Source organism: Atractosteus spatula, chromosome 21, assembly GCF_055471065.1.
Source record: "Atractosteus spatula isolate fAtrSpa1 chromosome 21, fAtrSpa1.hap1, whole genome shotgun sequence".
Taxonomy (NCBI): domain Eukaryota; kingdom Metazoa; phylum Chordata; class Actinopteri; order Semionotiformes; family Lepisosteidae; genus Atractosteus; species Atractosteus spatula.
Genome location: NC_142726.1, coordinates 7772207 through 7798293, shown reverse-complemented (window position 1 = coordinate 7798293; position 26087 = coordinate 7772207). Strand labels below are relative to the sequence as shown.

General features: G+C 43.9%; 1 protein-coding gene across 2 annotated transcripts in view; it reads left to right on the top strand.

Moving 5' to 3' along the window:
• The window catches only part of zfhx3b (zinc finger homeobox 3b), a 178505-nt gene that overhangs the window by 70566 nt on the left and 81852 nt on the right, over positions 1 to 26087 (top strand). For both annotated transcript variants that reach the window (XM_088938737.1, XM_088938736.1), the window contains exon 3: positions 170 to 666. In XM_088938737.1, coding sequence (XP_088794863.1) covers positions 170 to 666 — 497 coding nt within the window. The remainder of the gene's footprint in view (positions 1 to 169; positions 667 to 26087) is intronic.

The window sequence follows — 26087 nt, the reverse complement described above, 5'->3', positions numbered from 1 at the left end:
TTTAACCAAACTATTCTAAATGTATTTTTTATTGTACATGAAAAAAGTGCCCAGTGTTACATTCTTACTGTTAGTACTTTAAATTGTACTTTTTGCTTGTGAAAACACATGTTACAAGACAGAGCGAGAGTGTTATTCCTTTCTGCATGTGTGTGTGTTGTATCCGCAGTGGGCGGTGAGATCCCCCTGGACATGCGTCTGGGGGGCGGTCAGCTGGTGTCAGAGGAGCTGATGACCCTGGGGGAGAGCCTGTCCCAGACCAGCGACCCCTCCCTCAAGCTCTTCCAGTGTGCCGTGTGCAACCGCTTCACCACCGACAACCTGGACCTGCTGGGGCTGCACATGGGCGCCGAGCGCAGCCTGCCGGAGGAGGAGTGGAGGGCTGTGGTGGGTGACTCGCACCAGTGCAAGCTGTGCCGCTACACCACGCAGCTCAAGGCCAACTTCCAGCTGCACTGCAAGACGGACAAGCACGTCCAGAAGTACCAGCTGGTGGCCCACATCAAGGAGGGCGGCAAGGGCAACGAGTGGCGGCTCAAGTGCGTGGCCATCGGCAACCCTGTCCACCTCAAGTGCAACGCCTGCGACTACTACACCAACAGCCTGGAGAAGCTGCGGCTGCACACGGTCAACTCTCGGCACGAGGCCAGCCTGAAGCTGTACAAGGTGAGCGTCTCTTCCCGCGCCTTTCCCATGAGCCTCTTCTTCAGCGGCTGGTCTGCTTCGGCACGCCTGTCGGCTTGTGGGCTGCCGGGCGCAAGGCCGCGGGGGTCGCGGGGCAGGAGAAGGGAGAATTCACGAAATTGATCAATAATCTTCCTTCTTTTGTGTTTCAAAACGCATAAGTTATCATAACACTGGTTGCCACCCCATGCCAGTTGTCACCATTCTGAACCGCGGGTATGTGTTTGGAAAACGAATAATTGCTGCACATTTTCGAGCAAAAGCAAGTTTGCAGTTTTGAGCGATGGCCTCTGCCAATCAAAAACGCGAGGGCGTGTTTCCAGTTCCACAGGATTTGATCTGGTGGTCTGGCGTCCTGCGGCTCAGGTGAAATGGAGACCCAGGGGGTGGGAGGGAGCGAACAGGAAGGTAGGAGAGGAGGGGAAGGTGGGGGCAGAGACAATGTGATTCGGGCAAGAGGAGAAGGAGGGTAGGGCTGAAAGCAGTGTGGAAATGAGCTCAAGTTGAAAGACAGAGTAGAGGATTTTTAAGAAATCTGTATTATTTATTTCCCTGCAAAAAAACTGTAAAACAGAGTAAATTGTAACTGATACACAAAATACAAAATAATCTAACTACCTGCTTCCAGTCAGAAGTGGAGCTTCTTCAAACAAATGCAAGCAGATGCTCTTTAAGGGTGTCCAGATCTCCACAAAATATCTTCCAAAGGATATTTCGTCTGCAGTTAGACCTTGAAACAAGGTCTCAGTGGCACATTCATATTAGTTATATCCAAAAGCATATTGTCTCACACTCACACCCATAAGAGCCGTGCCACGGAACAGTCTCAAAAGGTGTAGATAGGTGCCAAGTGTCCCCTGAGAGGCTGTAACAGAAAGGGTCAAGAGACGTCATCTGGAACCAGTAGTCTAGTGTTATGTGTACTCTTTTAAAATGTATTAGCTTGATCCCAGGCTGCATCTCATTGAGGACTGTCATAAATCTTCTCAAGTTCTCTGTCTCTTACGTCATATAAGTCCTTTGGAAATGGGATTAAAGCCAATGTGCTGACAGTTGAACGGTCAGTTTGGCCACTGGGAGACTGGACCCTGTGGTATCCCATGGCTCCCATAGGCGAAGGCTGGGTATTGGCACAGGGAGTGAGCCAGTCTTCCTCATATCCTGAAACGCATGCTGACCGGTCTCAGGAAAAGACCTGAGAATTTGTCAGTAATAGTGAACGTTAATGAAATTTCGGGAGGCTGTTGAGAAAATAATTGACTTTTTTCTGAACATCCAATGAACATCAAGTGGTTGGGCTCAATGGACAAAAAAAGACATTCCTGCATTTCGCGAGCAAGAAATAAAAGATTCTGCAGCCAGTTTGGCTTAATCGCGGCTTCCTTAGTTGGTCATAATAACGCTGATGCCTTTCAACCAAGACTTCGTCAATAGTAAATCCCTGGTGTTATTGTTTTTTAAAAAAGGTGCATTCAAGTAAAATGAAATATCAGTTCACTTTGTGTTGTAGAGATCGCAGTGGGAGTGAGATGGGGCACATGAAAAATAACTTGATAAGAGAAAGTATGGCTGTTTTTAGAATGGAGATCCTACCGTGTAGTGTGGCCTGTAAAGAAGATCTTCTAGTCAGATCAGCAGAGGAAGGTAACCGGCAGAGAGGGGATCAGGGAAAATACAGGGAAAAGCAGAACAGCAAAAGATCCAGAGAGCAGGGCAGAGAGAGCGGCGAAGAGCGAGGGAGGGAGCAGGTCGCAGGAGAAGGGATGAAGAAGTGTGAAAAGGCAGGGTTTTGTGCTAATACTCCTCCGGCAGGAAGGCAGAATTGTTCTCGACAGCGTTATTGATTTTCACTGGACTTGGAGCTTCACCTTCTCCTCTAATCATTCCATAATGGCCAGTGGATGAACACTCCCTGAACAAATCGCCATAAATCTAACTGGCCTGATTCCACTTACCAACCTATCTCTGCGTCTGTATTGGGCTCATAGAGCATTTAACCCAAACTGGCAGTGTAACACGCTTTGGGCTGAGGCGAGTGCGGAAGCAGAGGTTGCCTGCAATGCCTCCCGCCTGCTTTGTCACACAGCCTGATCCATGCACGTGTGCACTGACAATATAGTGACCACACCGTAAATTCTGTTTCGTGAAGTCTGGATTTTTTTTATCACGGTCATAAATATTTCAACAATAATTAAATATTTGAAACTTGCAAAGGGGGAGGGCCCTGGGGGAGGGTTTATTTCTGTGGTTGGCAGGACCACAGGGTCTGGGTAATGCTGGGAACAGTTGCAGAAGCACACACAGGCTTGGTTAGTAGAGCCATCACCTCTTGCCATCTGGATAGATCTTGCATGCTTACCTTTCTGCATGAACTACTCTTTCAGCACTTGGCTGCCGATGTTGATAACTGTGTAAAATCGACGAGAATTTCAACAAACCTGTTCGCTTTTTATACCTTGAACAGTATACATATTTGTTACCTGTCAGACTTCAGATTTCTTATAAATCTTACCCGTGCCTTTTTTATTTCTTCCCCAAGCTGTACTGTATGCACGTTAAAATGTTGCTTTTTTGGTGAATAACAATTCACTAACGAAGGTCTGCATCCTGACTTAATCAGAAAAGCTAACAGGGGACAGACACAGGTTTTCAGTGGAGAGATGTCTCGGTCGTTCTTGAATTCCTAGCTCATTGCCCTGGCTGTACTCTCTGAGCCACAGGAGAGTACAGGGCCCAACACTAGTCGTCTCCAGCACTCAAGCCCAGACACGTAGCCAGGATATTTACAAATACCACAATGATTAAAATATGTAACACAATCCCTCAGACACATTAGCTGCTCTGTGGATGGAGCTCGGCCCTGGAGCACAACTGGGGAGAGCTGTATCATCAAGAAAAACTTGAGGTTTCCAGATTGGTGGGGAAGTTATGCCAAGATTCGCCACCACAGCGCGGCACCAGGCCCGGATGTCAAGGGAAGTTGTTACGCTTTAGATAAAAATATATCTTCTGTCAAGTTTTATTCACCTCACTATTTCATTTTTTTTCCCCAAAGATTCTGGTGTGCTGTGCCTGTCATGGGGCAGTGAAAGTGATAGGGTTGACTGTGGGAGATATCTGTGCTATAGTGAATTTCAGTTTGGAAAGGTAAGATTTGAATGATTATGCCCTTCCCGATTAATAATTTTTCTCTCTGACTGGGAAGTAGGGTATTTTTGGTTCCTTTCAGCGCCCTGCTTCGATTTTAGTCAGCTTGTGAAAGTGGCAAAACAGCTCACTGCGATCAATTTTCAAAAGCGTGGCTTTTTAAGGCTACCCTCAAAAACAATATCCAATAACCTGCTCAAGTAATGTTGGGAGTATCAGCCTTAAAAACTGAGACTTTGAACTGAGCGTAGTGCTTTCAAAAGGAAGCGTTTGTGATCAGTTTAGACAGGCATGCCCCAAACAAAGATGTTCACAACCTAACCAAAATGATTATTTGATTTTATGTCCCACAAATATGATTAAATCTTGGATAAATCCTAAGTATAGTGTGTGGAGTTCTGCTGTAGCACTGGCCTCGTACTTGTCACTGTAATGCGTCCTGTTTTGGTTTTAGATTCCTGGTAGGAAAATGACAAGAGTACTCGGCGCGTGGTATCATTCAAGAATCACATGTCTGTTTCTGTTTTTTTTAAAGAAACCTATTTTTTCACCAGAAATGAATTTTAAGTAAATTCATCTTTTTTCCTGTAAACCTTTTGGGGGGGGGGGGGGATATACCATCAAGTCAGCATAAATACGATGTAAGATGTGGGAGGCTTCTTTGGACACTTTGCCCAAATCAAACTGTTTTGCATTAAGCAGCCCCTTTGTGTGCACAGCTCCGTATAAATTGGAGCCTGTAATTACTGGAATTAAAAAGGAAGATTTAAACTGAGGGCTAAGCTGGATGGGATAATTTGAGAGTCTGTGGTATGCAGCCCATATTAGGGCTTTCTAAAAATAACCCCCGGCATATCGGAATGTTCCGAAAGGCTTCTGAAAGCTGGAGTGGCGTGTCCTGACCACACGGACCACCAGAGTGGGAGTGAACCTGCCTCTTACGGTGCTGTCCTCTCCTGGGAGAAGGAAATGGCTTCAGATCTAAGTTACAGCACCACCATAACCAACTGACCGGTCACATCATGAACTTTTTTCCTTTGTGCTCCCTGAAAAACGCTTTCATTTTCCATAATCAGCTCAGCTGTTGGTCGGGCCCGTTGTCTGTGGTGGTGCTCAAATCTCCCACTGCCCATTGAGGGCCACGATGTGTTAGGGGACAGGGGTGGCTCAGTTTTGTATCTTAAGTCAGATTTAAAATCACTTGTGCTTTGATTTGGCTTCAGATGTATGCAGGTAACAAGATGAGGGAGGGTGTTGTTTTAACAGCAGATCCAAAAATGAACAGATATTTTTTTTAGTGCCTCAATGTTTTAACATTTTACTGCATTATTTGTGAGGTTTATTTTCATTACTGTCTGTGATGGTGATGCCTACACGTCAGACTCTTACAAGGTGTGCTTTAGCAGTAGGGACTTCATCTCCTTCCCTCATTAAAATCCATTTGGTTATTCTCAGCCATATGCAGACCTGCAACACTTTATTACACGGCAAAATCAGTACTTTATAATGCGCTCTTGGATGGAAACTGTGTTTTTTTTTTCCAAAGTGCTGATTTTCTTAGTCTTCTCAGGCATTACACAAACTAGACAAAACTGAGGAAAAACTGGATGTGAGAAATTCTTTCCTCTTATCTGGACAAACCTAAATGAAATTGATAAGTGGAGGGCAGACTGTAGATTTTACTGGACAAGCTGTTAAGTTTGATTTGACCTTTTCTTACACCTCCCTCTCACCTGCCAGGTGTTCTGCGCACATAACCTTGCTGTGGTAAGAGCACTCCCAGCAGTGCCAGTGAGACTGGACTCCTGGGCCCTCACAGCTCTGCCCAGGCGGGCAAGGGGTGCGAGAGGGGACCAGGCCAAGGCAGAGCTCACAGCCAGGGGGTTGGAAGAGAGGAGGAGCACTGGGGTTAGCTGGCTACCTTCCTTGTCTCGGGGGCCGGTGCGGTCTGCAGTAATTGAGATTGATTGGATGTTATTTTTCCTCTTGCAAATGTAGTCCATTAGCTTGGCACATGCATAATCAGTTTAGAGTGCAGTTAACTGAATGTAATCATGTTCCTCAGTGTCTGCTCGCACAAAATCCACTCCAGATGCAGCCTGACTGAAGAGAGAGGGGAAGAAAGTGCCGTCACTATCACATGGGGAATCTTTACTAATGCCCCCCTTCCCACTTGCATCTTTCTGCTTGTTTGCTCTGTTGGACACATAAACCCCTGCACACACAGGACACTCCCATTCCTCTGTCAGCAGGATGCACCGTCACATGTTCTGAACTTAAGAGTTAACACTCTGCAGACAAAACATCAAGTCCAGCCCTTATAACAAATGAAGTGTGGTGCCTTTTTTTTGTTTTTCCAAACCTGATCCTCAGATTTGGTCCAGCATCCAGCGTTCTCATAGCTGCAAAGAGAAGTCAAATGTGCGTTGCACTGAAACCTGAACTTTATTAAGGGGAAAATCACTGCATTTTTTAATTCAGTTCTCATCAGTTAAGATATCGAATATACTTATTTGAACCCTAACTCCCATACCATGAATGATCTTTATTATCATTCCCAATAATCCTAGTTTTATTAACTAAATTGCTGTCACAAAGCTCTTGCTAGATGACGTTTAGTATAAAAAAGTTTTAAGAGTCCGATTTCATGTAGCAGCAGCAGAAAGGAATCAATCATTTTAGGAAGCACCCACTCTAATTATTTGTGTTAATTGATATAAATCTGATTTCTTACACTCATCCAGGTGTCGCTATCCTGAAGGGGAACGCTGGGAGGTGATGTGATTGGGCAGAGCCACACCCCAGCCCCCTAGACACACCTTTCAGGCATCAGTCAGGGCGAGAGAGACAGCCTGAAAGAGCGCTTCATTTAGACAAGATACTCTACTAATTAGCATGGCTAGCCAGCAATTGTTCCGTAATAGTGCTCACTGGGAAAAAGGTTGCTGGATTCCTGGAAGCTCTGCTCTGATTTACTGGTACTATCGCGCTAATAAAGCACTCACTCTAGACTCACCGTGGCTGTCACTCAAGCAGCAAGTCAGCTTTCCCTGTTCTTAAAGCAACAGCAGGAGCTAAATCACTCCTGCATGTGAGAAAGAAGCAGAAAAAGGCACTTTTCCTATGCAGAGCCCTGCCATGTTAAAGTTGTCTGTACATAGACAACAGGTGCAGCATAACACGAGTCACAAAACAGAGGAGACTTAAACACAGCTGCATCTGATTGCTTTACACTGTGCATCATGCAGGGTCTGATGCAGAGGGTCATTCACAAGGCTGATATGATGGTTGCTAAGGAACTGGATATATTGGAATAACCTGGGGGGCTCATTCTCATATGACTGTACTATGTTCCTGAGGATGTCAGGATTCATTGATGGTGGTTCTTCAGCGGAGTCAGACATATTTCATCTCTTCCACGAAGCGGTACTAATCCATGCTAATCCCGACTTTAGGAAGCCTTCCTAGCCTGGGCCTCCCGTTCAGTCTGTTTTGGGAAAACATGCAGGAGACTTCTCTCTTCTTTAACGCCCATCCAGCCAAAGATCTTCACCTCAGAAATAAGCTGTGGTGCATTTGAACCCTGACTCCCAGAGCTCAGAGCTCACCCCCAGAGTGGTGGTGGAGGGTGATGTAGACACCTCATACCCTGGGCAAAACTCTGCTTCTCCCGGCAGAGGGAAGTGTCAGTCCTGGGGAGGGGGAGCAGTCTTTGTGAGGAGTTGGTGCTTGAGTGTCCGGGGCTGCTGACACCCTGTTATTTTGGAAGCTCTCCAGCTCCCACTTCAAACAGCCTGGGCCTGACCTGACAAGTCTGCAGTCAAGCCCATCCTGTTGTATTGGGATTATTGATATTGTTAGTGTTTTGTTGTGATTAAGAGAAGAGATGCAGCTGAATAACTCATTTATTTCATTATTTTTCTGAGTGAACACAAAGGCCTGTTTACAAGTGAACAATGAACAGAAAGTCATTCAAGCCTGAAAAGGTGAAAATGGTTTATTTTAAATCTTTTTTTTAAAGTTTTTTTCCCCCCCGCTTGAGTGAACTCCTAATCTTTTTCTATTGTCGTCATTTTTATCGCAACTGGTGAGGTGAGGGAATGGGACAAGAGTAAATGATTCTGCACCTGGTCAGGCGATTCCCCGATGCCGGATGAGCATCTCCTTGCGAGTGGAGCCTTCCTCCGTGCAGCTGTGGGGGTACGGGCGAGCAGCTCGGTTTGCGTACGGAGCGTGTGGGTGGTGGAGGAGCCCAGGCCTCGGCTCACTCCCACAGACAGGGTGCGGCCTTGGCCGACTCCGTATCAGCCCTCCCTCTTCCTCGCGTCTCGGCCTCCTCAAAATTAATAAACAAGGCAAATCCCCGTCACACACAACACCCCGGTGTGGATTGTGGGACAGTGGGTGGTCTGGTGTCGAGCTCTGCTTTAGGTTAAATAACTTTAATCCCGCAAGCCTGAAAAACTAAACTAAACAGCCTCACGAGCTACGTTCTGCTTGCTCTCGTCCCACTGTCTTCAGCAGCGGCCCTCTGGCCAGTTTTGATTTTGTTTTGTTTTCCTGGCTTTCTCCAGGGCAAACGTTAGTTATTTACCAATCAGCAGTCCATTTACCTGTGAAAGGTTAGGTCTGCTTTACTATAAAACTCTTAAAGCCCAGTAATGGGGGGGGAGAAGGGAAAAGGCTCACTTTTTTACATTCGTGACAGTTTTAGCATCGTAATGCCAGCTAAAGTCTTGTGACAGTGGTGTCTAGATCAGATCTCGCCTTCCCTTGCACTTAATGACATGGGGAAATAATAAGGGGTAGCAGTCCTCCTGATTAATTGTAAAACGTAACTGAAATCATACGAACACCAGTTTTTTGCCTTTCTTCCCAGCACAGTCTCTTGTCAGGTGGGACCTCAGAGCTCCTATGAGCAGGTCACTGCCCATCCTTTTGGCTAAAGTGGAGCCCAGTGCTTCTAACTCTCAATGGCAGCTAAGCCTGGGGATGGAAAGTGAGACAGGGTGGCTTACTGGCTCGCCATCATCAATGCAGAGTGGCTTAGTGACCAGATTAACAGCCTCAGTGTGGTCAGAGCACTGAACTCCACTTCATTCTCCATTCAGACGGCAGCAGCCCAGCCTTCAGGGGGAGAGAGGAACTGAAGACCGCAAACAGGAGACAAGGGGCTTGGATCTATTTGCATTTAAGATACAAAAAAAGCTGCCTGTTGTTTTATGAACTATTGCTTTTTATTTTGAGGAGAAGATATTATTCTATGCACATCCCTATCCTTCAACTTCATTTTTTTAGTAAAGTCTTTCCTAAATAGAGGCTAACTTTTACCTGGTTTTAATTGCTAAATAAAACTTAAGTACTAGTGAAGTTGGTACATATGCGATCTTAAGGTTGTTGACGTTCAGGGGTGAACCCTTTTATATAATAAAAGGCAGAAAACCCTGTCAGTTCTCTGTATGTGTCCTATTGGATATACCCAGCAAGTGCAATCCTGTGGAAAGAGGGTTTGAACTATCAAGGTATAACCCCCCCACCCCCACAGCTTTTGTAGACCATAGAACCATCTTATTTTTCGCCTAATTGCTGTCTGCTCCAGTCCGGGGGTGAGGGCTGGGAGCAGTAAATCAGCCGGTGTTTTGGGGAGCGATGTTTTCTCCAGATGTAGTCTGAAGATTTCATCCCTTTGTAATTAAGCAGCTCAGCCCGGGGTGTCATCTGGTTTTTATTGGGGGCCTCTGGAAAAAATCATTTCGCACCTTGTTTTCTCATCATGGCCTTTATTGTTGTAAAAAAAAAAGTTTAAAATCGAGAGAGGGGAATAAAAAAGGAAGAGAAAAAAAAAAGTCTTTTGAATGCCTGTGTGGAAATGGCTGTGTATTGATTTAGGAGGTGAGGGGGGTCATTAAACTCGCAGGTAATCAAAGAAACGTGCTCAGCAATCTCTGCTGAGAAAAAGACCGTATAGGAATCTACACAGATTTTTCCCAAATGTTATCTTTTTTTTCTCCTTTCCACCTCCTCGTGTTCTACTTTAAGCTCATTAAGATGCTGTGGGACTAGAACACTGTCCAAGGGCACAATCACTGACTTCATTGGCCTTCACTTCCTCAACCCCCTCCTCGTCGAGCACGCAGCCTCGTATTCATCAGCTATTAGCCCGCTGTCAGTCCCACACTGCGCTTCTACAAACATGGGGAGAAGAACCTCCATCTGGAAGCGAATAGTTCACAATGACGCCGCTGAAGACCTGCATTCAACGGGTTTGTTGCCACTCTTGGCTTCCTGTTGCAAAAACTAAAGTTCTCTACATAATAAAATCCTAAGAGAAAAGAATAAAACCAGTGTTATGAAGGGTGAACCTTTGGGCAATTCTTGTACAATTTCATGTTTAGGATCCACTTATTTATTAAATTTAGTGTAGCTGTAAAAGAATGCTGTTATACGTTTCTGCACTTCCTGACATTCTGTTCAAAGACTGCCAGAGTAACCATGTTAGTTTACACAGTGTTACCTGAGCCCGGGCTTTTTTTCTGCAACAGATTAATCAAGTACAGAGTACCTGGTAAAATAACGTGTGGTTCTTTTTACTGTCTATCTCTCCCTCTTCCCTCTTTCGCTTATGTGGCAAAGTGAGGGGTCAGCTTTGCTAGGCGGTTTTTACTGGTCACAGCTGGTGAGAACAAAAAATCTTTTTCTTTAAGCAGTTTCACACATTTGTGTTTTATAAAGAACTTTTCAAATGGTCGTCGTGATTTATAGAGCCAGGCTGCCCTGTTGGAGTAACCCTTTCTCTGCCGAGATGGGGGGTATTTGTAGCTCTGCAATGTGAAGAATAAGAGAAATAATCAAGGCCGTGCTGAGCAGAAACACTAAATGCTCAGATTTTTTTTTTACTCTTTTGATTTCACCTGAAAAATAGCACATTGCTAGACGGGTTTGCTTCAACCGTTTGTTGGCAGTTTCGTCCAAGTTGTCAAGACTAGAACATTGCTCTTAGGAGGGGCACAAAGATTTTGCAGAACTAATACTTTCATTGCTATTATAATATTGTTGCTATAGGATTCCACAGCCAGACCCGATATGTAAATGGTTATTTAAATTGTTATTATATTAAATTAAATGTTGAAGGTGCAGATATTGCAGAACTTATTAATAGACTATAAGCACCAGACTAGATTAAATATTTGTTGATGTTGTAGCAGCAATGCTGTATTAATTCTGCACCTGCTACTCCCAGTGGATCAAGCCTAGACTTAGCTGAGTACGGAGATTGTTTTTTGAGATGTTTCCTAGTTCTAGTGTTGCACCTTTTCTCATTAACATAATTTCACTGATGAAAATGGGGGAGGCTTTCTCGACATTTACTTCCATCCTCCAGTAATATCAGATTACATATGTCATAGTTTGGGCTGTAATGGCTTTTGTTCTGCAATGATCAATGAAACAATCAAACCTTGTACAGAAACTCAAGGTTTTGCTGTTTCATGTTATTTTTCTTTTTGTGAATGAGAAATAGTTTTTTTGGGGGGGATTTGGTGCAGTTTGACTTAGTCTTTCATTTAGCTTTGCAGCAGAAGTAGCTTTGAGCTCTGAGAAAAATGAAATGCAAAAATGAGTGGGGATTAATGGGATATCATATAGGAAAAAAAGGCCCTGTAAGGGTTATGAGCTAAATTATGGCAAAAGCTTTCTTCAAAAGATAGCCCAAAATCAGATAATTCACAGGACTCGTTATTTGTACTTTAGTTTCCTCATGTATTTTTCCATGCTTCACTTTCTCGTCTTTTCTTAAGTCCAAATGTGCCTTATCATTCAATTTTCTACAATTTAAGACCATTTCCGTCACTTTGCAGCTAGTTTGCAGGTGCATCCTGAACTATGAACACTCAGTCAAAAATCCAGAAAGAAAACTAATGGAAACTGATACACTCCAGTGGAGATGTAATTGGTATCAACTTTTCAGTATCGCCTTTAATCATCTGTGTTCATTGATATCTTTTTAACAGGAAATGCAGTGTAAGTAATAAGAATTTATACTGATTGGAATAAAAGGCATCAGGATTCAAAGCCTGTTTTTTACAATGTACATTAAATAAACTTAGACATCTAAAATGAATATATGGCAGATGATGCACGTAATATTTTATATTTCACCCTTGAAAAATAATTAGTACGTCCTCTGTGTTATACGTGAATAATAGCCTATGGTAAATACAATTGGCAGTCATAGAGCTATGTTTCATTTTTTAAATGCTCTTTTTATTTTTTTTATTTTTAAAGTCTTTTGAAACTAAAGTCAGTCATTTTAATTCGTTTCGGTAATGTCCATCGCTTTAAAAATTGAGGGTGAAAATGTGGTACTCTGAAAAGTCTACCTTTTAGCAGCTGTTTTTTTTTTTCCCTTTCACGTATTGTGTGAGTGGTGTGTACGCTCCCTGCAGTGCCCCCTGAGTTCTTACAAGTACAGGAATGCTCCCTCATACCTTCTCTCTCCATCTCTCTTTTCTGCCGTTACAGAATCCCTAGTATTCAACTTAACTTTTAAATCATTAAACATGATGAAGCCATCTCCACAGAGTCAGGATTTTATATACAAAAATCAAACAGCATCTGCCATTTCTGATCAGCGGTAACAGCCGTCAGACCGAAGTTACGAAGGCAGAACAGGAAAAGCCATTAACTGCCAATCACTGCATCGATCGACACCCCCCTTCCTACTGCCTGCTTCAGACTGCCGCGGTTTAGGGGCAGCGAGGAAGCCAGGAATAAGGATGAATTTTTAAGACTACACCTTGATGAGAATTTGATCACGTGCTAATGCATACATCATATTCTCCAACTGAGAGAACGCCTTCCTTTCAGAGATGAAGGTCTCATAACAGTTTCATATCCACCTGTGCTGGTCATGACAGCCTTTTCGCCTGTTGATATTGCCATAGTCACTAAAAATGACATACAGTACAGTATTTAAACATGTGGCTTTGTACTTACTTGACAGCGTTTTTAAATAATGTATGCACTATGAACATTACTTCATCAAAACCTTTGATAATGCAGAGTGAGAATGAAGGGGCGATGACAAATGACCATTTTTCATTGAAAAAATGGAAATAGCGGAGGATATAGATTAGGCGTGTTTTCGTGATTCTGGTTTTGGTTATTCCAGGTACACAACGCAACCTTCACTAGGATATGCTCGCTTTTCAAAAAAAGAAACAATAAACCATTTCTTTTTCCTTCACTTCTCTTGAAGTACTCCAGTTAGTTTTTTTCCCATGGGTTTGAATCAGATAAAAAAAAATCTAATGGTGTCAACAAATGAAAAGAGGGGATTGATTTTTTTTTCAATGGTGTAGTTAGAACTGAGGGTCATTAGAAGAATATTTACCTACTTCACAGCTTAATAGCGCTGCTGTATATCAGAAAGTGATAGGGAGCAGAGGTTAGGGCTGGGAGCAATTAAACTGTATGGATTAGGGAGTCTGTCCCATTGTATGAGGTGGAAGCAAGAAAAAGGGAGATACAGATACTGTAGGTGTGGCAATAAAAATAGAGAAAAAGAGAAAACAACTGAATAATGCAAAGTGAGTGTGCTTAATATACTGAGTTCCTTTGCAGATGATGCAGAACCTCATGTGCCTACTCATGTACTCAGAGGCGTTAAACACGCAAAAGATGAGGTTTGGAGATAATAGCGTTTTGTTGTTACTCGGCTTAAAAAAAGCTCAAAGAAATCCACTTAGCAAGTGTGCATTTCACATACACCTGTGAATATATTTCTATTTTTTGGGGTGCATGTCAAATCAGCCTTAGAGGTTTGTCTTTTCAAGCTGTCTCTTGCTCGAAAGCAGTGCTGGTTGCAGTAGCCCCTGTCAGCAGCGTGTACGGTGTCTTGACAGGTCCCCATCAGCGAACTCTGAATATCCTGTTCTCTGGCTACTGTTCTAGTGCGGTCCTGTGTGAACAGGCCAGGACGAGCACAGGCCTGGAAACAAAGGTTTGGGATCAGCTTGTGACTCTGTCTGTAGTGGTGCAGGAACTGTAGTTATGTGTGTTTCCTAAGCTAAGCTTTCATTAACTTAGGTAAAATAAAGAAAGACACCTGTAAAGACAGAAAGTTGTCTCTCACTGGGGCCTTTAATCGCACGCCAGTTAGCAGGCTTGGGATGTGTGGGAAATGGACAGGGGCGGGTCAGAGGGTAAAAAGCAGGGTATTTTAGCACGGGCGGAGCTCGGCGCAGCTAAGCTGTGATGGGAGCGCAGACAGACTCCGTCACCGCAGTTCGGAGGGCAGCAAGTGTGGCCTGATCTGGCTGTGTGTATAATAAACACTGGCGGAGGTCTAGCCAGACAGTGTGGGGATGATGGATGTGGCCTGGGGCCTCTGGACTGCGAATACATTTGTGGTGGCCTCATTGATAACATATGGAAGTGGTGGAGGGGGAGAGGGAAGTAATGGCTGGAGGGAGTGAAAGAGAAAGAGAAGCATTTTTTCTGGTCATAAATATTTTGTGTCGCTAAATTGTAAACACCAGCACATAAGCCAAAATCAAAGTTGCACTAACGGTTATGTGAAACCAATGCTTTCATGAAGCCACATTCTGTGCAGTGCTTATACCTATTAAAGTCAGAGCCATAGATCATCGGCGATACATTTGGCAAGCATATTGAGTGGTTCCTATCGCAAAGCTGGCTCAAAGCATTTTAAAGGTTGTGCCTGAGTGTTGTCAGCCTGGGTCCCGTGCATATGGATGATAAAGGATATGGGTGCAAAAAAAGTTAGAGAGATTTGTTTAATAAGCTGAAAGCAACAGTGCTTAAGTAACACCTTTTGTGGCATTGCATATGGACAAGAAAAGAAAAAACTAACAAACGTGAGATATAGAGTGCTTATAGTGTTTCATCAGCCTCTCCCTTCTGGAGTAGAGCAGCGCAAACAGCTGCAGATGTTGTGCTTCAAAGCTGTTGTGCACAAAGGCCAAATAAAGTGATCTGAAAAGCAGTGAGGCCTGTTCCTCTTTGCGGTCTCTTAAAATAGGGCCATTGCTGCCATTTGTCATCTCTCTGTGGCAACGCATGTACAGCTTAAGCTTCTGTGCTGAGGGTTCGTCATCAGGATATGGCTTTACAGATCCATAAAGAGTGTGAAATTCGGATTCCCTGTCCAATCTGCACACACCCCCCCACACACACTTGGCCCGTTTCATTGCTGGATTATTAATGCCAGCTCTGGGGCAGATGCAGAGAAGGCAAAGGCAGTGGCTGTTTGTTGACCTCCGTGGGAGGGAGTGTGGGTAGCCAGAGAGAAAGAAAGGCATTCTCTGTGGAGATTCCCTTCTTTGTCCTAAAAATAGCTGAATAAACAGGAGATCCATCATTGGGACAGGGAGTGAGCAGGGTGAGCGGTTGGGAAGGCTGGCTGGAAAGTGGACAGTGAAAGACCTTTGTCCCAGTTGAGCAGGGACTCGGTCAGCTCTGTTTCTATTTCCCAGTTCTTCCTGTCTCCCACAGTGGACTAGCTAGCCAATCCGTGTGCAGATAGTTACCTGCAAGTTCTATCAAGTTCATGCGTACGGTGCATGTGGAATTTTACATTCCTCAGTAGCGTTCTGGCTTTTTTCTTAGCTGTAGTCGGGGAATCTTCTACAAGAACAGCCAACTCCACGTTTCTGAATGGTGCAGTTCCAATAGATAATATTGGTGGCTTTTGAGCTCTTTTAATGTGGGAGCCCATTGCTTGCATTGTATATCTAGGTAGGTGCATGCCAGTATATAAATGAACAGTGTTTTTATGTCTCTGGATTATTGTTGAGTAGATCAAAATAACACACAAATCTGTCAATCAGTTCAGGGCAGGGGGTGCTGACCTGTAGCAGCTGCCAGAGTTGCATTATGATCAGGGCACGTGAACTGTTTTCTTCTCAGTATTACAGAAGCTGGAAGTGCCCTCTCGTTTTTCCCATGCAGCACAGAGACGCACAGACTGCAAAATCAAACTACAGAAAGAGCAAACATTGTATCCATGCCTGCATTGCTGCAGGGCAGCAGCAAAGACAGATTTTTGTATTAAAGGGTTAATCAATTAATACAGACAGTTTTGGGGGTAATGGTCTCCCTAGGCTTACTATATGGGATATGTGGAATATTAATCATTTATTTGATTGTCCACATGTGCTGATTAATCAGTTTGAGAGAGTGCTCCAGGATTAACAACCCTATTATTTTCTTGTAAGAACAGATAAGGGACAAGACTTTAAAATATCGTGTTCCATTTATCATTTATTTTTAGTCTCTGCTGATGAGAGTGAAATAAAAACTGAGGTGAGATTAGACAATCAGAATCAGGGAGGAACAAAAAAAAAAGAGGGGCAGATTGATTTAACAGTGCAGAAGGCAGTGGAGGCATACCATTTATAAGTGTGGGTTCACATCCCTCCTCTTCTACAATTACTGCTGTCTCTCGAGCATGAAGGGAGTGCATTGGGAGCTTGGAAAGGGGATAGTGCATTCCACAGTGGCTGATCTGATAGCTCTTTATGGAGCCTTTCAGGAGCACAGCATTGTGCCACAGGCTGCCAGCAGGCTGCCAGCCGCTGTAGTACCTCTCTTAGGTAAGTCTACTTCTGCTGGGAAAGGATAATTAAACAATTACAATATTATAGGTGCTCCACCTACACTGAATCAGCCCTATAAATTTTCAATCCAGTGACTGTTTAATGTGAATTATGTCATGTGGTAACTCCTTTGATTCCAACATACCTCCGTTTGTAAATACAAGAAGCACTCAAAAGGCTGTGGTTACTTTACAAGCATGGTGCCCCCGGCTCTTTGGTGGAGAAGACTTGAGTGAGAGAGAGAGAGAGAGCAAGGTGGTTGCAAGCTATATATACTTTATATAGTGTGTCAATACAGCTTACAATAGAGTCTTCTTACTGTTCATGTGGTGTAAGCTAAGTGGTTTAGCAATAACAGGAAAAGAACGATATTTTATTCATAAGGTAGACAATATATATATTTTTTTTAAGTATGTTTTTCAATCAGGTCTGTCGACAAAAACCAGCCATTCAGGCCTTTAAACAACAGAATCGTTTCAGCTAAGCATTAAAGAAGTTACTATGAATAGAAACAATATACAAAGCATTGTATGGAATGGGGTGGGGGCAAAAATGAATTGCACTCTTATTTTTAGTGTGTAGGCAGGTCTGTCTTTAATGCCCCTACATCTTTAGTGACCCTAAAGGTCATTGTAGTCTATTGCCAGTTTACTTACTTGCACTGTTCTATCTTTTGTGGCTGTTACACCGTACCAATGTTATTGGGGAAAGCCAGAGTCTCTATTAATATTTGACAGTGGGGTCAATGTTGAATCGCACAATAAGGGCACTTCTCCAAAACATTAATACATTTAAATCACAAGTCATCCAATAAAAGGTGCTTGATGTAATCATATAACCTTGTTGCATAATTTACATTAAAGAGATACAAAGCAGTTCTTGTGATGGAGGTTGCTGTGCCCTTTACAGAATGTCCCCAACTTTGTATCAGACACAATAACTTCTGTAATGACACTGTTGTTAATAGCTTGGGCTCTTATCCGGGACTTCACTTTGCACAATCATCAGCTTTTTAGGGGCACATAAGCTGGCAGTGTGCCTCAGGAAGGGCTTGGCTCCAATTAGCTGAGTTTGTTTGATTTTTAAGATGCATATCATATCTTAGATATAATTATGCTCTGTTTGGAATGATGATGGTTTAGGTTATTGATCACCATCGATCCCACTGATCAATGACCACTTTGTTTCCATTGTATGGAAAATGACGTTTGTATCAGCATCTGCAGGGTCCCACAGAATTACCACACTAATGGGAAGCTGGTCAGTTTGGACCAGTGATCTGGTGGGGGGGAACGGAGGCGATACGGTGCTCAGGACCATGAGATTCAGGACCTGAGACCTGGGTTGTTGAAATACCCAACTTCACGGCTGGCCCAGGGAAAAGACTTACAAGAGCACCAGAACATATTCCTGCATTTGGGAAGCAAGAGGACCTTCTCGTGCATAGAACCATAGCATTAAGACGACACTTTTTTTATTCCAGAAAAAATGTTTTTCTGAACAGAAATTTACTCCTACATTTGATTATATAAATAAATGGACACTGGTATTATTTTAGCTCTCATTACATTTTTGGCTGATGTGAAGATATGAATCTTAGGTGTTAAGACAAGGTGGTTTGTAAGATTCATCACATCCACCCAGAGATGAACACTTTAAAAGCTGAGTGCACTAACACATCTAACCTTCTACAATGCTCTCCCATCACTTAACTTGAGATATAAAATTCTAAATACTTTACTTAGATTTGAAATTTAACCCAGATGGTAGTAGGCCAGATCTGCACATATTTTGCTCTTCAAGAAAACAAATAGAGGCAAAACTTTTTTTTATAAAAAAGAACTTGGATGCTGATATAAAACAGATTGCTCCGTTCACTGAGCCACATGTACAGAGATGTTGTTAATTATTTTTTCCTTCTCATTGGATCTAAATAAGAAACTGTGCTTGTGCAAATCAAGGCTGGCCGCTGAAGTATATCATCTGATATTTCTGTGTGGTCAGGATCGCTGTCAGAAGTGTTCAGGTGTTGCGCCAAGAAGAGCACTGTGCCCCATGGCAAGGTGGGTGAGGGGCTCAAGAGAGTAGTTTGTAGTGTAGCTGCTCCAGGTGGACACTGTGCCCAATGGCGAGCTGGACGTGAGGTCAGGGTCTCTGGAAGCAGTGTGCAGTGTGTAAGGCTACTCTAGGTGGACACTGTGCCCCATGGAGGGCTGGATGTGAGGTCAGGGTCTCTGGAAGCAGTGTGCAGTGTGTAAGGCTGTTGATGTATCCCTCTGACAGGGAAACTAATGTAATATGCAAATCATACTCAATGGCTCTGCAGTGCCTGTGTACTACAGCCCTTCTCCACCCCCACCCCCTCTTCCCATTTGCATTTTAAGAAGGGTACCACTCCCAGGGTTCCTTGTTCCTTTGTTGGCACAGTAGTTATATTATAAGCTCTCCGTTTAAGAATCTGTTAAATATTTACATTGGCACAGCATCCTGATCAGTGCTCCTAATTAGCTGTGAAGTGTGGCAAAGGGGAAGGAGGGGGCAAGGAGGGGAGGGACTGGCTGTTCCCCACTTTAAGGTGCTTGCAAACAGTCTATGTTTCCCCTACTACTTTGTGAATTTTTTATATAAAAAAGAAAAAAAAATACATTTTAACAGCCTTATTACTTTGCCTGAAGCAGCAACCAATTATGTTGCAATGAAATATTTACGCAGCTGAAGTGGGAACACCGGAGGTGAACGCCAGATAATATACACTTGACAAGACTCTATTCCCAATGGTTACCAAATCAAAACGGGCACTGCAAAAGGACTGCTGTCTGCTATCAGATGAAACCGGGACAGCAGGAGAACTGGGGCAGTCAGAGCTGCCCCATATATCCTACTTTTTGGAGGGATTCATTCCCCAAAATAGAAGTAAGAGGTGATGAGTGCTTTAAGGGCAAACTGTCAGGTTCATTGCTATCGCTTTTTCATCCAGTGGCAGATTAATTAAAGGCCTATTAAAACCCTGAAAGAGTTTTCTACAATTTAAAGAGTCACTTTAGTTGACAGCACAGGACTTTGTTGTAGAATTAAGAGCGCAGGTTTGGGGCTCACTCTAGGGGTTCAAGCTGTATACAGTTTTGTGATAAGAGCTTTTGGGCATTGACGATTCCCGGCGTATCTATTAATGATGAAATAGCTCTCCATGTCCCAAGTCAAATGTCCAGTGACGAAGGCCATTTATGTAACCCTGTTGTATAACGTCTGTCATTTGCCTAACATAGGGGGCTCTCGGAAAGTGGGGAGAGGAGCGAAATGTTTGTTGTCAGAGACAAATGGCGTTTTGGTAATGTTCATGTGCTGAATTAAATTTTCGAACACCGTATTAATCATCACAAGTGCTTTTCTTTTCCCCAGCTGCTCAGCACCCCCTTTCCCTGACAGGCAGTCAGTAGCCCACACCACCACCCAACCCACAAGGCCGTGCAGTGATAGCCAGGCTGGCAAGTGACAAATGAGAGGCTGAAAGGTGTCAGGGTTAATGTCACGTCTGTGGAGTAAGCAAGCAGGCAACACTACCCAGATGCACTGGAAGCTAATGAGTGGTTCTACTTGAAGAAACATTGTAATAAAATCACTAAAAACAGTATGCTGATGCTTTCTGGTGTGTGATGCATGTTTGAAGGTAAGAAAACCATCATTGTCTCATATAGGAAACTTGAAGATTTTCCCCGCTTCTTAAAGTTTTACAAGGTGTGATAGTATTAAAAGTTTAAGGTTTAAGAATTACTTCTAGTTTAAAAAGTACATATTCTACAGCGTGTGCCTTCAGATCCTAGGCCCTTGAAATTGTTTCTTTTAAGAGCAGGTGTCACTCTCCCCCCCCCCCCACCCCCCAAAAAAATTATTAATTTATATTTTACTTTTCTGTTCTTTTTTTAATTAACTAGAAAAAATACCCCAGAGAAATTCTGTCTGCTCTAGCAGTAATCCCACATGCATAAATAATTGAGCGTCTCCTTTTCATGGTGCTGTGGCAAGACAAATGTGTCTTCCAGGTTTTCCTGTAAGTTTCACAAGTGCATGTAGGAGAGCTGAGCAAAAATCCCATCACGCTCTGGGATGCTCTGACCTTCACCCCAGTGTTCCGAGTCAATATGGAAAGACTTAAAATGGTGTAGTGTGGGTGCCGGAGCCCTGCTTCTTTATGACGTGTAACTAAAAGAAAGGTAGAGTGGTTGTTAAACTGCTGTGCATCTTTAGTTATATGGGAGGCTTATCAGATCAAGGGGGATTTGGGTGGGGGGCGTGCTTGGGTCAGAGCGGAAATGGGGGAGTGGGATTGTCACTGACAGTACAGGTGTGTTTTTTCCTCCATTGACATGATGTTAGAGTTCAAAGGAAGATACGCGAGAGGAACATTGTGCCAATTAAAAAGTTCATTAGTTAAGCACTGCATTTAGCATGGCACGCTGGTTCAATACACTGTCTGTTATATTGGATTAAATAATTAAGGATAAAATCCTGAAATAGAACAGGGTTGCAGATCCACAGCAGTCTGTCTCTGTTACACCACGTGGTGAGAAGGAGGGTAGATGCTGCAGCCATCGTACTATTCCCTACTCCCCCCGCTAACCGTCGCCTCCTGCTGTTTAACTAACTTTACTGCTGCTCCATTTACGTATTACAGTTGATAAGGGTTGACATTGGTAAAAGCACCTAAAAGGCTAAGCCTTCAGCGAGAGAGAAAGGCGGTGTCTGGAGTTTAAAGTTTGTCCTGGAGTGCCCACATTTCCTGCCTGTTTCAGATACATTTGCAGTACATAACGTAAGAGCTGCTCAGTTCATTAAATGGGAATGCGTTTATCTGGCTCTGGTTAAAACAGAACAATAATGTATGTGTGTATCCAAATATTCTTAATGAGCAAAACCTGCAGCTCGGGCACTTTTCTCCTGTGGCCATTGATGGAGGCTTGTTACTGCTGTTTAGAGCATTGATTTAAAAGTTGCCTTTTTTGAGAGAAGTATTTGCCCCATGAATTATGTGGACACATTGATCAGGGCTGATTGAGAGCCGATCTTGGGACCAGGGGTTTATCGGAGGGTGGATTAGCAAATTTCTGCTTTAGTCACGAGTGGGAGAATATATTATTTAGCCACCTGTCGTCCCCCTCCCTAACTCTTGCGTTCAAATTAGTGGATTTGCAATTAACGTAGGCCAAATGACTGCCTTTATTGATCGTCTTCCCTGTGCAATTATGTATCTATTGTTTACATTCCAGTGCCTTAGTTATTGGAAAGGAATCCAATAATTATTGCATTATTTAATGGTAAAGTGTAGTGAAGTTGTTAAAGCTTAGTGCAGGGGTGAGCAGGGACTTCTGGTGCTGTGTGGCGTACACTTGAGACTCCTGCCTTGCTGATGCGGCGTGATTCTCTCGGTTCTCTTTTCTTACAGCAGTTGCTGTATCTTCATGGTTTTCTTTACTGATGTTCCCGACTGTCCTCCCATCAGCCAGCTCAGTGCCTCAAGTACAGTCTGTTTTTGTTTATACGCATCACTGGTGTCCATCATTTAATCCTCAGTTTGGACATCAAAGACCACTGCTTTAGAAATAGGGCAGCAGTGACCTAAACCAGACCCACCGGAGTGTCCCTAAGAGGGTTCGATGAGCGAGAGCTGATTTGAGAACTGTTTTGCTACCCAGGCCCTGTGCTGCCGCTGTGACAGAGGGAGAGGTTAGGCCTGTCTGGACTGGAGAGGGGAGATCCACAGCCCTGACACACGCTCAAGGCGGGTCTGTCACCGGGGCGGGCAGACTGAGTCACACAAAAGCACAGTACACCATCGGGGCAGGTCCCTGCTCGCAGGGGCTAATTCAAGCCAGCTGCTCAGCTTGGCACCCAGCACTAGTTCTGTGGTTACTGCTTCTGCTGCTGCTGGGGGACAGGAATCCCAGGCAAGCTGCAAGCACTAACACTGAGCAGGTCATTCAGGAGGCTACCTCTCCTTTTCCAGGGGAATCCCATCGCCTCATGTATGAGAGTTTGAATAGTAACCCACAGGGAACAGGGGACTTGCAGTCACTACCTGTGTTTGAGGTGGCTCATAGGAGTTAGCGTCTGTGCTTTGCTCTTGGGTAGCGGTGTAATGTACAGTATGTGGGACCGTAATGGCTTTGAATGTTGTCAGAAGGACAGGGAACGAAAACCCTTTGCTTCTGTGTCTTTCTCCGGTCTTTCTCAAACCAAATGCAAAACAAGGAGGAAATAAAATTCACACAAAGATAATTCCTTGCCTTTACTTAGTTGGATACTAAGGGATCTCGTTAGTGCTTTACTTGAGCTTCATCCACCACTGAAGTATAGCACGTAGCTGGCTAATGCATACTGTACATAGCTCCACTACACAGCAAACCAGGTGGAGGTTAGAGGTCTCCCATCCCAGTACTGACCAGATTCAGCCTTGCTGACCTTCCAAGATCTGCTGTTACAAGGTTCTAACACTGTTGTCACATACTAGAATAGGCCACTTCAGTAAAAGTGCCAGTCTCAACTTTTACAGAAGACTTGCCTTTTTGTTAATTGCCAGTTCTTACAAGTTTATATTTCTCTTCTAAAAAGAGAATATTATTTTAGTCAACCTTTACTGCATGTGTCTTCAGACCTAGGCTTATCATACTTATATTTCCAGAAATGTCCCAAGTGATTTTGTTCTTGTGACAGAGTTAACAGCTGACATTGTTTTTCTTGAATATCAGCATCATGCGGGTATAATGTATGAAGGCTCTTTGATGGGGGGGAAAAGATGTTGAGAAATGTTTGTGACTGTAATTATTTACCATTAGCCAATGATTTGGAAAATGCAGTGTCAATTATGGATTTGTTGCGGAAGAGAAAAAAAAAATTCTCTAATTTCAACAGCTATTCCTCCTTTATTATGGGTGTGATTTTTGGTCTGCTCCCCTGATGGCGCTGTGCTGGGCTGTGTGTAAAAGATATTGTGTACCCCACCTCTGGCCAATGGCAGTGCGTGCTGTGTAGATTGTGCTTGAATGGGGGGGCTTTATTTTCCATTTCTGCCTGCCACTCACCTGTCACAAGCGTTACATTTATCCAGAGAGATCACATTTGGGAAGCACAGGGCTTTACCACTAAGTGCTGAGAATCGCTGGGATAATTACAAAGCAATACACATTCATACACTCATTGGTTCATTCACAGAGGGTTTTTGGCAGCTTTCTGAAAATTGCTGGCCATTTAGCCTGTGGGTAGCCATCTATTTTAATGCATTAACTTTATATTAACAGCGGTACCGAATTTAATGTTGGAAATCGTGGCTACTCAAAGTGCGTCGGCTGCTTAAATCGCTGTAGAAGTACTCATTGTGCACCAGGAACTTGACAGTTGTCTTCCATTGCACGCAGTTCTGCACAACGCCAGAGAGGGCACTGTTTCAAAGACTGGACATGGACATTGAGATTGGACACCATGCCACCATAAAAATGTCATGACTCAGTCACTGTGAAGCTGCAGAGATAGCTATGTGCACGGTGGTGGGATTTTGTTCCTGTTGTTAAAGATGAACAGTAGAGAAAAGAAGATGACATCTATGGTGTGCACCAATAAAATACGGTATGCATAGGGTGAAATGTGAGAAGAAATGGTCAAGTGCCAGGAGATTAAATTGCCCATTTAATTTTGTAAAGGAGAAACCCTCTTTCTTTCAAAATCACAGCCCGCGCTCTTGTTACATCCGATCTGAGCAGTGGAAAGCTTGAGTTCAGACAGGGCTAGAGCATCTTCGTGCACCCCTTTTTACTTCTCTAACATGGCCTTCAGACATGGCTGCAACACATTCCCTGCTAATGAAATGGAATGAAATTGAAATTGAAGCCATGCGCAGGCAGGGCCTGGCCGCACCTCCCACACTGGGCTGCTCTCCCTGCCCAATGTGCCTGGCAGGGGCCTCTCAGCAGCAGGGCTGGGGGCCCCGGCGGAGGCTTTGCTGAGCAGAAGCACCCTGGCGGGTTTTGTCTTGGTTCCCAACATGCCTTTTTCATTAAGCTGCCGAATTCCTGTGCACTATTTGGACATGATTTATCAGCGCGGGGCTTCGGGATCATAGAAAACAGACACGGGGAATATAGGGTTTGTCTCGTTCACTTATTTCTTTTTAAGTTGCGAGTCCTAAGGTGATTTTTTTTCAGGAAATAAGGCACGGTACAGTCATTTATCTGAGCCCTTTAGAAGTAGGGCTCAGACCTAAAGTATGCCGACCATACTTTAGGGAATCCGAGGTCTGTCTGTCTTTCCCGTTAGCTGTTTCCCACTGTGTCCTCTTTAGTCACGCTTCACATTTTGGTGGCACTTGCCATCTTGAGCGCTTTTTTGTCCTTTACTTCAGATCATATGTGATTTTTCCTGAACAGCTTTAGCTTTGCTGTCTGGGCCAAGATGGACAAGTAGATTGAAAAAGAGATTGAACCTGGGCTGTCAAGGAATGTCGTCAGTGGCTTCCGTCCAAAGCCGGAAAAAAATGTTCATGTCCGTCCTGTTGCTTCATGCTTCTAACTCGATAGCGGTGCCAGGATCCAGCTTCCTGTTCTTTGCTTACTCCCCCAGCAACATTCTTCTTGGTAGTTTCCCGGCAGCAGGCTGGTAAAGGATTGGATTTGTCAGTGGGTTGTGTGTGTGTGTGTGTGTGTGTGTGTGTGGGGGGGGGCTCATTGTGGTTTCCCAGTGCAGACACTTGACCCACAGACAGGGAACTCTTAATGGTTCATTTCGAATGGATTAGTCCGATTAGCACTTGGCTGGCTTTCAAAGTGAAGGGATGCAGCCGGAGCCCACAGACCCAGGCAGAGGGCTGGGGAGAGGGAGGGAGACGGAGGGCTTCTTCTGCCTCGCCTGCCTGCCGCAGCTCTGCAGGGAGATGAGGATGCTTGCCCTGACACGCAGATTTATTCTGGTCTACGGCTGAGCCCAGGCCGGCCGCCCAAGTTCCAGCTCTACTCGAGTCCTGCATGTGTGCAAGGTGTCTTCAGATCGCCCCCATTGGGCACGACTGTGAGGTCTGAGATTTTTCTGGAAGCACGTGAAATCTCGTGCTTGAGTGGCCCCCACTCCATTGTCTTCAGAAGAGGAAGTGCACATAGTTCAAAATTTTATACTGTGGGGCGGTTTACTCACAATTCATTTCAGATTAGATCTCCTTTCTAGACATTCAGATTCTCCCATTTTTTTCTGAGCATTTGTGGTTTAAATTGCCTGTTTTAGCTGTCTTGAGGAACCGGCCTTGAATGAAGAAACTTCCAGGATGACAATTATTGTATGGTGTGGCTTATGCTTGTCACTAATATACAATTTGGCTATCTAGTCATGTAATGCATAAATCTTACCATTTCTATCTCAAGGTTTGATGTTCGTGATTGGTGATCCATTGTGTGAGGAGAGGATGACTGTAACTCGCACATAGGATATTTCCAGCAGCACCTATTCAATTACATCACGCAGCGTCGAATATGAAAAAAAAGCACATGCAGAAAGGCAGACCCTTTTAAAATCACCTTATAACTCTATTAGGTAGAGCTTTGGGGCTTGCAAAACTCTGGTTCCTGGAACCAGAATCCTAATGTACGTTTTAGGTGTTGCTGA